At 42.5% G+C, this 13,381-nt stretch overlaps 1 protein-coding gene across 1 annotated transcript in view; it reads right to left on the minus strand.

Moving 5' to 3' along the window:
- The window catches only part of zfpm1 (zinc finger protein, FOG family member 1), a 107,655-nt gene extending 96,312 nt beyond the window's left edge, over positions 1 to 11,343 (minus strand). Inside the window, exon 1 of the mRNA XM_062420759.1 lies at positions 10,851 to 11,343. Coding sequence (XP_062276743.1) covers positions 10,851 to 10,890 — 40 coding nt within the window. The 5' untranslated portion in view covers positions 10,891 to 11,343. The remainder of the gene's footprint in view (positions 1 to 10,850) is intronic.
- Positions 11,344 to 13,381: the final 2,038 nt, after the last annotated feature.

A 13,381-nucleotide genomic window follows, 5' to 3' on the forward strand; every position in this document is an offset into this window, starting at 1 on the left:
TATCGTACAATAACATCATTATCAACATCATCATGTATATATGGACTTATCGTATGATAAATAAATAAAATATAAATAACTCTGTCCCCAACCATAATGGCAGTCTGTACTTCTTCTATCTGTTTTATACCATTTTTAACTGTTTACAGGACAAAAGCAAGCATTTTGAATATGTCACCACAATGCTTTATATACTCAGAGATTAATTAGACATAATTAAAATGACCAGTGGTTGAAGTGAAAGTGAAAGTTAAAGTGCTGCAGATAATATAATCGTTACTCGTGACCCTTGAAAGCAGCAGTTCAGCCCTTCAGAGGATCCCAACCACAAGATTGGTCTGACTGACTATAACATAATAAGTCTGCACTCACTGCCTCTAATAGATGTTAAGTCTTCACAAGCTACACAAACACTGTGAGCTATAATAAATGCAGTAATTATCATGTTTAGCCCTAAAACATGTTCATACTGTATATTTATAGTGAATCCTGGAGGACCGAGTCAATTCTTCTTTCAAATGTGCTCTCTCTCCACCTGTGGCACATGCTGTACAGTCTATGAGCATACTGTAAGACCAGGCATGCACACACACACACACACACACACACAGAACAGGGGTTGATTGGCAGCTCACTTATCAGTCGGGGAGCCAGAGCACCACGGTTTACACAAGCACAAAGCAATCCAAAGGGCCGGATCACTGCAACACTACTGGCTCACATGACTCATAATGTACACACTGAGACGTGAGAGAGAGATACTGAGAGAAACAGGGAGGGAGAGAGGGAGAGAGAGAAGGGGGGGATAGAGAGAGAGAGAGGGGGGGAGAGGGAGAGAGAGAGAGAGAGAGAGAGAGAGAGAGAGAGAGAAAAGGAGCCCGCTGTGCGTAACTCATCGCTTACCAACACGGCCATCGTCATCTATATGTTTCTGAAAGTAATCAAATACATAAATCCATCCATTTAATGAGGACAACAAGTTCTATATGACTTCTATCATCCTCTGTTGGCAGCCAGGTGCAACTGCAACAACTGAGCTGAGCTTCCGGTGGTGTGTAACAGAGAAAAAAACCCAACATAGAGGAAGCAGGCTAATTAACAGACAGTCGATGATGCTTATGTTACTGTAGTTATGTGCTTTAAAAACACTCTGACAATCCTAAATCCCTAAAGATCTGAGGGAGCTGCTACTATTTTTATGGAAGCAGATTGTTTGTTTGGTGGGTGTGTGTGCGTGTGTGTGTGTGTGTGTAGTTTTTCCCATTCTTCAGACAGCCAGAGGAGCCGCTGGTCTAGACCTCCTCTGTTGAGGTGGCTCCCAGGAGGCTCCTCCAGCATCTCCTCTTTCTGCTCACATTGTCTCAGACGCCCAGTCGTCCTTATCGCCTCCTGCTCTGCCTCCTAAAACCCTCACTGCCTTCACCTCTTCTTCCTCCTCCTCCTCCTCCTCACCTGCGTAATACCACACAGCTCACTTTTTCGGGTGAATCTTTACATTTAAATGACACAAATCACTATCTGCTGTCATAAAACACTATCTGCCCATTGTTTTGTGCTTTGTTGGGGTCAGCCACTTGCCCTCCCCTCCCACTCCCACACACACACAAACACACACCCAGAGTGTGATTATCATCCCCTTACTTTTGGCTTAACATCGGCAATACATGCTCTGATAGACAATTGGCTCTTTTTGTTAAAGCACTTTTTTTTTTACTGTATTTAAGAGTTATTTAACCACAATACACTATTTATCCCAGCAATCTAACACCAATTTGTGCCTGTGTATAGTTTGTTGTCCGGCTCTTATATTTACACAATACATTTAGGTTCGCTTTGTTTAGCTTATCTTTGTTAGCTGTGTATTTGTATGCGTCTGTACATTGGTTCTCTGCACTTCGGATGTATTTTGAGAGCTAGTTATTAATAATTTTGTTTGTCATTTAAATGCCAACAATACACACACAAGGTCGATGTTTGCACCAGAAAAAGTCCCCAAGATGAAACAAAAGCACACACACACACCCCAAACATACACACACACACACACGTTTCCATCACTATCTCAACCAAGTTTCAGATGGAAAACTTCTTGCTACTTAACATCTGACCAAATTATACAAATCCAATCAGTTTCCAATCTATAGTATATACAGTTGAAAACATACACACAGGTTTACCAGCCAGAAACCCCCCCCCGCCCCCAAAAAAAACACGTCATATCATAAGTAAAATATGTTTGGGTAACTTCCACATGAATAAAACTAACCCTGTGACTCTGTATGTTTGTTTATTGTATCTTGAATATGTTACAATGTGTATCACTTTTCTGCAGGTGTCAGCTGAGTATATTCCAGAATGTATACTCCTCCTCCTTACTCATTAAACATAAATAAGTACATTACATGAATTCAGTTAAATAGTAAAAAGCTCAAATGTAACAGATGAGATGTGTTCATGTAGCACTGGCAGAAGGACAATGTGAGGTTTTTTTGTTCACTTACTGGCTCACTGAAGCAGCAGCAGGTGCATACGGGGGAGGGGTCAAAGGTCAGTGTGTGTGAATGTGTGTATTAAACACCTCATACTGTGTCTAGGGACAGTGGAGCATTTTTCCATCTTGTCAGGCTGCTGTGACCTTTGACCCCTGACCTCTTAACTGTTTGTTCGCTTTAGTATTGCAAATGTGGGAATCCAAGGCTTGGCAGCTTCAAGATCTGTGTGTGTGTGTGTGTGTGTGTGTGTGTGTGTGTGTGTGTGTGTGTGTGTGTGTGTGTGTGTGTGTGTGTGTGTGTGTGTGTGTGTGTGTGTGTGTGTGTGTGTGTGTGTGTGTGTGTGTGTGTAAAACAGGTCAGCCAGTGTTGTTTGCCCAGGTTGCTTTAACACCCCTGAACAGAGCACTCAGCACAGTAGGAGCAAATGGTCTGTCTTATCACTGCCACCGGGGGGGCCTTGTCATAACACTGACTCTCTTGCACACGCGCGCACACACACATACACACACACACACACACAAAGACTTTGAGCGACCAGACTCGTTCTGACCAGAGATCAGAGCCTCGTAGCCCACAGCTACCCACCACACAATGTAGCTGAGCTCTACTATGATAGGCTGAGATTTAAACATCACTGAACCATCATATGTGCCCTCAAACCTGTGTTTTCACGCATGGATCGGACAGCAGCTCTGCCTGGATTCTTCAGTTACTCTGGCTGATCAGAGAGCACGTCAGCTGGGAGTTAAGCCTTCGCAAACGCCCCGTGAAGAGCTGTCCGAGCGGTAATTACAGCCAGAGCAAACAGTACGGACATAGATTATGCTACTGTTGGTCTGAGGTGCTGTTTTCTCTCCTCCCTTCGTCTATGGAGTCAGCACCAGGGGGGGTCAAGGGTGAAACCGTTTACAACGGCGCTGAGTTGTGGAACCATAATTCACTGCGAGGCCGTCCCCTTGGGTAAATAGCAGGAAAGGGTAATAACTCATCGGCACACCGAGCACAAACGGTGTTTCCTCTGTAACCCTGCCAACTTCCCCCTTTCTGGTGTATCTGACCACGCACACACACACGCACACACACACGCACACACACACACACACTCGCTGCTCACATAGACACAATGCAAACACATACACATTCATGCATAAAGATTAATACCTCTAACAAGAGCAGAGAAAAACAGGAAAACATCTGATATTGATCAGAAACTGTGAAAACATAAGTGAGAATTGATGTTTTTATGAGAAAGTTTAGAAAGAGATGCAGACGTTATTGATCCTGTATAGAATGTCGATTTGTGGCTGTTTTTTTTTCCAGCCTTTAAAAGATTGTTGGCTTTGTTTCAGAAACTCAATCGGAACTGATTTTGAAGCTGTCACTTCTGCGTTTGAAGGTGTTCACAGTATTCTGTCCACCTCCAATGTGCACACACACACACACACACACACACACACACACGGGTACAAGAGACTGCGCTCCGCCTGAGCTATCTGATCGTGAGCATGAGAATCGTTGGCAACCGATACCCAATCAGTCACCATCTAGCTACTCTAATATCTGTCAGTAGAATCAAGCCAGCGCCAGTCATCCTGCTGATGCTGCTACTTTCTTCTTCTTCTTCTTCTTCTTCTTCTTCTTGTTCTTCATTTCTCCCTCCCTCGCCGCTTACTGTACGCTCTTCAAGTTTTTAAACGCCTTTAAAACGAATTTTTTTTTTTTTTTAAGGAAAAAAAAAATCACCCTGGAGATAATCATCGACGAACACCGAAATTTCCCAACATGTCTGCGCTATCTTACACGGGATCTGGAATGAGTAATATGTGGTATTAATTTTAATTAAATTAATCAATGACAATGCTTGTTAGGGAGGAGAGAGAGAGAGGGAGGGGAGGGGGGGGACAGGAGGAGGAAGGAGAAGGAGGGAGGAGGGGAGCTGGGGTTTGAATGAGTGAGAAAAGATTGAGGGAGAAAAGAAAAATGCATTCACACCTATCATCTAATTATACAACAACATTAATCCCATTAGGGCTGGAACTGATTGCCAGGGTCCGGACCCCGGCTGCTCCTGCCCGGGCCTGTTGTTATTGCGGCGGAGCCTCGGCTCCTGCCTGCTCCAGCCTGATAACAACTCTAATCACGCTTGGCGATCTCTATCTGCACCGGAGATCAGGCCCCGCGGCTTATCGAAAGTTCACATCAAGCTAAAAGCAGAACAAAGAAGAAGAGGGAAAAAAAAAAAAAAACGCACACAAGGGAAAGCCACCAAGGCGCTGCATGAGTCGTATGTGTGTGTGCTTGGAATTTAGATATGTGTGTGTGTGTGTGTGTGTGTGTGTGTGTGTGTGTGTCTGTGTGTGCGTGTGTGTGCGTGTGTGTTTTATTTCACTTTGGCTCACAAAGAATGAATTAATCTCTCAATTGTGCCGTCCATAAAACAAATCACGTGACCCAGGGCCTTGTCAGACTGCTGATAAAAAAAAATAAAAAAACAACACAGTAACACATTCCTTTCACACAGCTGCAACACACTCAACTGGAACATATCTCGAGTCACTTTAGAAATCTAAAAAAAACACCTCTTCTATAAGCTTTAAAGAAGTTATAGAGGAGGAGGGAGGGAGAGAGGGAGGGGAGAAAAAAAAAGAAGGGGTAGAAGAAAAGGAGGAGGAGGAGGAGGTCAGTGTGGTGATTTCCTTGTCTGGCCTCTGCAGGCGTCCTGGTTTGCTTTAAGCCGTGGGAGGCAGCGTATTATTCATGCTGACCTCTGAGCTCCTGCATTCATGTCATAGGAACCAGGCTTTTTTTCCCCTAACACACACATACAGAGAGAGAGAGAGAGAGAGAGAGAGAGAGAGAAAGAGAGAGAGAGAGGTCCAATCAGCAGTGAGGATCTGCAGGCTGTTATCTATCTACCATCAGCAGGCCTCCTTATCGGCCGCAAACATCTTTCACAGAGGGGGTGGAGGTGGTGGGGGGGATTGAGGGGAGGTGGGGTGGAGCGGCAGAGCTGGCTGGGCCTGCCATTAAAAAACACACCACAACACATTCATCTACCAAGCTATGTATTCTGCCCACTTTTTCACTCTTTTCTCTATCTTTCCACCCTCCCACCACAGCACCACTACTATCTACCTCCACTCCTCCTCCTCTTCTCCTCCTCTCTTATCGTTGCACTTTTTCTTTTTTTTCTCCACCATCCGCCGCCCCCCCCCACCCCACCCCACTCATCCACTCTCTGCTTTTTCTGTTCTTTTAATTATCAGGAGATCCACCCCCAGCCAATAGCAAACAAAAAGCGATGACAACAACGCGACAACGCTGGGGAAAATGGCATGCAACAGCCAGATGTAATTACAATGTGCCCTCCAATCTCCATCTCTCCTTCCATCTGCCCTACCTCCCATCTCTCTCCCTCTCTCTCTCTCTTTTGCTTTCTGCGATATCAGCCGCAGCGATCGCCGCCAAGTTTTATCGCGTCTCCCATCTCAACCGCCAAAATATAAGCCCAGGGATCCAGCCTCAGTGGGCTGCCTGCCTGCCTGCCTGCCTGCCTCCTATCTCCCCATCAAGGAGAGGAGCCTTATCAGGCTGAGAGATCACCAACCGTTGGGGAGGATGACGCACAAAGAGACACAGACAAATATCTATCTGCTACACAAACACCCCCTTCTCCTCCTCTACTATGGGCCTCCAGAAGGCCTTGGACTTAATCCATTGTTGTTGTGGGGGGGAGAAAAAGCGAAAAAAGATATCTGTGCTATGTTGTCTTAATGTAGCGCTCTGTCAGGAGGTGGGTGGGTGGTTGAGGGGGCGGGGGGTAGATGTTGTTGTCAATTGTTGCTTTTTCTGGTGGTTTTAAGAAAAGTTATGTCAGGACAGAGAGTCAGGGGGGAGAGCTACACTCACCTGTGGGGCTGGGTATTGTTTGTTAAATGTTCAATTATAAGAACAAAAGTGGTGAAGTACTAAAAAATTATATACATATGCAGCCATATAACAACTTTAAGAAAAAGTCTTAAATTAATCAGGAACTATCGGATCAAAAAACATTAGAATAATAGAATAATATTCACAGAAGCGTGGCGCCCACTCTCCAATCCCACCCCATGGCTCCCTTACATTATTATACTATTATATTATCATTATATCAGTCTTCAAATGACAATAATATCCTTTATAACGATTATTTCTGAGACAATATATCGTCCAATAAAAGTAGTTAACATGAGAGGTCTACCTAAGCAGTTATTCTAAAAAAACCTCATAGAACTGACGTCGTTCCATTCGTTTACGGTGCCTCTGCTGCCTCAATGAGCTAATAAGTAGCTTCTGATTTGTTGTCATGTTAACACAGATACCAGACTTACACTTTCTTTTTTCTCTCAAAATTGGATACCTCAAATCAGGTTACCTGCTGATATGCTGCTGATATATACTTCATTGAGTGGATGTCATTGGAATCATTAGGAAACATGAAGCCAAAATCACAAACACTGACAAAGAAATTGTATAAAATGTGGATTGGTAATATCTAACCACATTGGTCGCTACGTGCCTGTTAACATCACAGTTACATTATTCAAATCCAAAATACTTCCACACTTCACTTTGCAGGTGTTTGGTATCCTGATTATCCGTTCATCCGCCTGCTAGTTTCCTGCATTTTGCATTCATGAAGAGAACAATAACAGTCTAGTTGACTGATATGACCACAGGGTTGCAATATCAGAGTGACGATGCATTTTACAAATGCCACCCACTGGGGTACAAGACACGGTCCGTTTGCGATGACAAAACTGAATTTTGATTTTGATCAGATATTGACAACCAGTCGGTTTCCTCATTGGCTAACGACCAAGTAGAATTCAAAACAGCCTGCCTCGCCATGGCTGGAGATACTCACAACCAGTCACTATAATGGTCCAATCTGTTTCAGGTGACACATATTCAGACACACTAATATGTCAGTTGTTTTACTAATACTTATAAGTCTTAGGCTTATTTAACTGTGTAGCACCTGCAGGAACATTTGATTAAACCCACAGCAGACTTTATTTAAGCACAGATAACATATCAAAAAAAGACAACCATCATCAAGCCATCAATGAGTGCTATGAATCATTTTCAAAGGGAAAAGGTTAGAGGTGTATTAGTCTGATAATGAAACTCGACCCAACAACAGTGTGACCTGGCTGGAATTCGTCATATCAGTAACAAGCGAGCAGCATGCTCAAAAACAACATGGTGGACATACTGCTTCAGTAGTAATAGTAGTAGTGCTAGTGGTAGCACCGGCAGCCCCCACCTCTGCTGAACCCCCCGCACACCCCAGCCGAACAAAGTCCTTATCATTCCTCACTCTTTCCTATCAAAATGTCTGCCAAATCACAAGAGAGTCACGGGGCTGAGAGCCTGGCTGGCCTCGGCCGCAGCCGGGGCCCAGTGCACAGGGAAGCATGGTGGACCAGAAGCACTGATAAAGACGGCCATGACACCCCTGAGACGCACACATGTACACACAGTCTCTCTCTCTCTCTCTCTCCCTCTAATACACGCCAAGTCTAGCCTGGGTTTATCAGCCTCGGGGTCTGGAATACATCTCCAAGCCTCGCTGCAGGCTTTACTGTAGGTGCCTGCTGGGAGTTCACAGCTGATAGGCCTCTCTATGGAAACAGATATGAAAAAAAACAGGAAGTGACTGACTATATAGATGACTTGCAGTGGTACACAAGAGAACCTCGTCAAGTGAAATCTTTAATTGCGGTCATGCTCAGTGGCAGGCAGCAGAGCTTTTCTTGTGTCGGGTCAGATAGATGGTGTCAGTGTATTTAGGGCCGTACTCTGAGTGGCAGCCTATGGTAGCCAGTGAGCAGCTCACGTCAACTTTCACTACATCCTCACTCTAGAACAAACACATCGTTGTCATCTGCATAGAGCAGCTAATCGCAGTATGTTTGTTAACAGGTTATCTAGCTAATGCTAGTGATAAAATAGTTTGCTGCATGGCTGAACCTAATGGGGAAAACATCACATGCATTTACATTTTATTGGCCAGTGTTGTTATTGTGCTTCAAAATGTGACTATTTATTAAAGATATCACATGAATTAAATACTTAAGTCCATTCATATTTGATCATGACATTCAAAAGTGGGCTTACGCTTATTAATGACAGTTATATAGATAGTCAGTTACACTAACAATGGCTCCTTTATGCTTGTTTAAACAAGTGTTTTAAATGCTTGTTTTATGGCAAATTAAATGAAAATTACTTCTGGCAATGTTTGATATCCCGCTGACAACCCCTAATTATACTGTTGGCAGTACTTTGGCAGCTCAAGCTAACATTAATCTTAGCTTCAAAGGATGACAGGGAAGACTGATTCACACCTGAATCCTGCAAGTCCAGATTCAGAGCTTTCAAGGTGAAAGCTCTGAATCTGGAATCAACAACAATATCTGGTGTCTAAATGTTTGAACTCATTTACACTCACTTTACTACTACGCTTTATGAAACTGACATAAAGGGATCGCCTTGATCTTTTATCCAGAGAAAAACTCACCACTGTCGCTGTTTTCGATCAGCAAAAAGACAAGACCACTGTCTATTTTTCAAACATCGTCAGTTCAATCATCTTAGGTCTAGTGTAAATAGTAGAAACACCTGCATACAGAGAATATATAGGCCTTTTCACATTACACACAGTAGTGAAACCACAGGTAATGAAATGAACAATGGCTGAATTTAGCTGCTCCAGTTTCAGGGGTCCAAATGTCAGCTTTCATTACAGTTGGCAAAATTAACTCCCTACAGTCTCTTCTCCACTGTTAAGTATACGTTAATAAAATGATGGCTCTTTATCAAACTGTGGTTTTGATATAAAAAGGATGAACTGCTCAGCCCCGGGTTACAGATTGCATAGAAACTAGTGAGCGACTTTCCACATGATGTAATCTGTCTTTTTGCACCCTTTGACCTCCTGCTCTTCACAACACAAACAACATGTGAGGTTCATCATGAGCTGTGCCTCAAATGCAATGTGTTTACTTCATTCTTTTATATGTTTGACTCAAGCATCTTCAGATAAGACACACCTGAAGCCAGCAGGAGATGAATATTTCATCAGGTCTGTCTGGTCAGTAATGTGGACACAATAAGTTATTGTATACATAAAAAGTGTTTTATGACACAGTACAGTCTAAGCCTCCAAATGTTGCTTTCAGACAGCAGGTCTGTTGGGACACAGTGAGCTGTCACTGATGACATGATAGTATTATTATTATTTTCTCAGTGTGATAACTTACCAAATAAACTACAAACTGACCAGATGATGTAATGGTTTCCATTTCTGCTTCCAAAAAGAAACATGCACACTTCTCCCTCTCAATCTTAACCCTCCAATATAATGACATTAACTTCAGACTGACACTCCTCCTCAGCTCAGTGTGCAACGGGCCTCAGGAAAGCACAGGGAGAGGTTACAATCACAACATCATTAATATGCTTTTATATCAACTTTGAACATCAGTCACCAGCGATAAACCTCCACACGTTTTTATAAACAGGAAGAACTCGTCAAGCACGGAGACCAGCCAAGCACCAGACCAAGAACAAGGCCTTTCAAGCGGCCCTAAGATGCATTATTGAGTTAAAAGGATAGATGAAAAAAAAAAAAAGATCCAATTGTAAGCAGCTATCAGGAGGAGAGATCAGCCAGGCGGCCTATCTGACGCCCCATCTCTGGAAAAGAGAAGTGAAAAGCCAGGGGGGGAAATGCAACGGCGGCCTCGGCGCTGCCTCAGACAGAAAACAAATAAAAAAGATCCAATTTTAATCTTTATCTGGGCTCACATCGGATCGCTGCCTTATCTCTGTTCACATCGGCCTTTCAGAGAACACTGACGTTTCCACAACAGAATTAAACAGGAAGCCACGGCTACAGTTTTAGCTGCCAATGGACAAAGCATTCTTTACAAGGTAATAAATGGAAACTTTTTCTTTTTTATATCCTCTCACAGTCTAGATAGGGAGGCGCGCTGATAGCCTCATTTTGAAAACGGTCTCATGGGGAGGAAAAAAGTGCACATCACCCGGTTATTCTGAGAAACTGCCGTTTCTGAACTCACTTTGATGATATTATCAAATTCGCAACACATTCAGGCTCTCCTGTAGGAATGGGTTATGTTTTTTTAAGGTGATAGTTGCCAATAAAACAGTAATAAAACTACTGTCCAGGCAGCCAGACGTTACAGTTGGGTTTCACACTACTTATTAACTTTATGTTGAACGCACACACAAAACACGCAGCTTCTCCCCACCACTCACACAAGTCATGAACTATAGTCAATTCCTTACGTTTTATCTGCCGGGGTTTGCTCTGTTTTCTCCGGGACATGGTGGCTCTTCCCTCTGACCTGGAGCCCGCTTGGACGGACTGACAGAGCGTGTGTGGGGTTTTCTGTTTTCTGCTTCTTCTCTCTTTGCCCTCCGTTTTACTGCTGCGACTCGGCGCTCCGATCAGCGACCGGAGAAATCCGCATGACCCGCGTGCACTTTGATATCTTTTGCCACGACAGCTAACGTAGGTCTCCCGTGGCCGAGTCCTACCTGTGGCTGAGTCCGTTTACTTTTTCACTGCCCTCCTCGTCTTCTTCCCAAACGTGCCTTCACCTCACCTTTCTCTCCGTTTTTCCTGCTAACGTTATTCCTCCGCCGCAACAGCTAGCGCTTCTTTCAGGGAGCACAGTTGCCTGCCTTCAGAAATATGAACGCTGATAAATATTAACAGTTATATGGGTGTCAGCGGAGTGACTGCTATTGTTTTCTGTCAAGTTTCCTCTCGCCGGTCCGCCCCCTTGTCCGCCTGCACTGTCTCTGAACCAGGGAGCCACTTCCAGCGGAGACCCAGCGTTACAGTCAATCTCGCTTACTACTGAGGAGCAGGCGCGCCTCCGGAACGCCCCTTACGTCTGACGTATGGCACCGCACTCGTCTTCTATTGGTCCACACTGATCCCATGTAAAACAGTAGAGCATTTTTTTTTCTTTAATTACTGTTAAAAATCAAATTAAAGTAAAATGTAAAAATTCAAGAAAGAACTCCACAATATTTATATAAATATCATAATATTATTTCAGCTGCGGGATTCTCTAAATAATTATATAAAGAAAAATAAATAAATACATAAAATATCAATAATACTAAGGAAAGTTGATCATATGGATTTCACAGGCACAAAAGGCTCTTTTAATCCTATATGACATACTGTACCTGCCCTATAAATTATAATTTCCTCCTGTTAAAAATATGAATAAAACAAAGTGTTATTCAAAAAGAAAGCATTTAATTTAATATATTTGTTATATTTCTATTGCTTGTTTATCTTTTGTTTATATCTAAATAATTATATCACTATTTGTTGTGGAAAAAATCTTTGTGCCTCCAATTTTTTGTTTTGTTTGTGTGTTTACACAATAATTTTAATGTTTCACTTCAAATAAAGTAGCATTCATAATGTACTTATATGATGTTCAGAAATATATTAATATCTTGGTTCTCATAACACCCCTGACGACAGTGTAGCTGTTTTCATAAGCACAAGATATGTTTGTACTTATAGAGGACTCGTCTTTGACAGATTTGAGCTCTATCCAAATGGTGAAAATGTTTTGCTTGTAATTTTCCTGAAAAGTGTTTCATCCCATGTAGTAGCCTTTTAAAAACTATAGCTGTGAATATGTATGGTGCCGTTGAGCACTTCCATTGTATTGTACTTGTATTGTATTTGGTTCTTGTGTAAATGTGATACAAACATTAGATTAGCCAGGATTTCCTGTCAGGGTGCTTTGGTTTCCTGCATGGATGACTCAGATTGAAATTATTGCATTAAAAAGGTGCTTACAAAGTACAATAACATTATTAGACTATAGTGTAAATTGGGGGTTTAAGGACACAAGTGAGAATGGATTTTTGCTTTTGGGTGAAATTTCATTAGACTTTTAGTCACTAACATCAACACTAGGCTATGAATGGAATTTCAATTGGAAATTAAGTGTTTCATTTGATATATTGTCACAATGCTGTTATTTTAATTTATCCTTACACAAATATTTGTTTACCTCCATCACTTTAAAAAAAACAACAACAAAAAAACAGATATAACAGAACACTATTTATTGAATAAATTTCAAAATTGCATCCCAACAAAACACATTGAGCTCTCATTAATGCCTCCTATACTATTCCATTCTGTCAAAGGATTTGAACCAGCAACCTCAGGGTCTCACAATTGCTTTTCCAACCTTACTACTGTCTACAACATGAACATTTAAAGGAATCAGTGATGCTTTCTCACCAGCTAAAAGCACTGGTGCCATCTAGTGGTCAACTTGTCAAACCCTGAGAAAAACAGAAGCAAACACATCACATGCTCTGTGCTTAGAGGAGAGTGGGGATCCGTCATGCTGGCAGCTTCAGCGATTGACTTTAAGGGCTGGAAAGCCATTTGTCTTTAGGAGTTATATCCTACTGAGGCTATTTCTTGCAACGAAACATGAAGTGTCTTAGTGAAGTGTTGTTCCACTGCGAGCTGACAGCACAACTGCAGTGCTCCTTGTTATACTGTAGATTCTCCAAGTGTCTCAAAGGAAATGTAGCTGCTGGAGGGATAAGCAGCGTTCTACTGCAAGATATTCCCTCATTTGGTGTTTTGATGATGTTGGTGGTGTGAGTCACAGCATTTTCATACTCCTCAAACCACTCAGTGAGCTCAAAGCCTCCTATGAAAGCATGGTTACGTTTCACTTCTTCTATCTCATTAACATGGCCGGATCTACCATATGGGCAATCTGGGAAAGGGGCTCTTAATTATAGGGCTTTCTTATTAA

This window comes from Scomber scombrus, chromosome 6 (assembly GCF_963691925.1).
Source record: "Scomber scombrus chromosome 6, fScoSco1.1, whole genome shotgun sequence".
Lineage (NCBI taxonomy): Eukaryota > Metazoa > Chordata > Actinopteri > Scombriformes > Scombridae > Scomber > Scomber scombrus.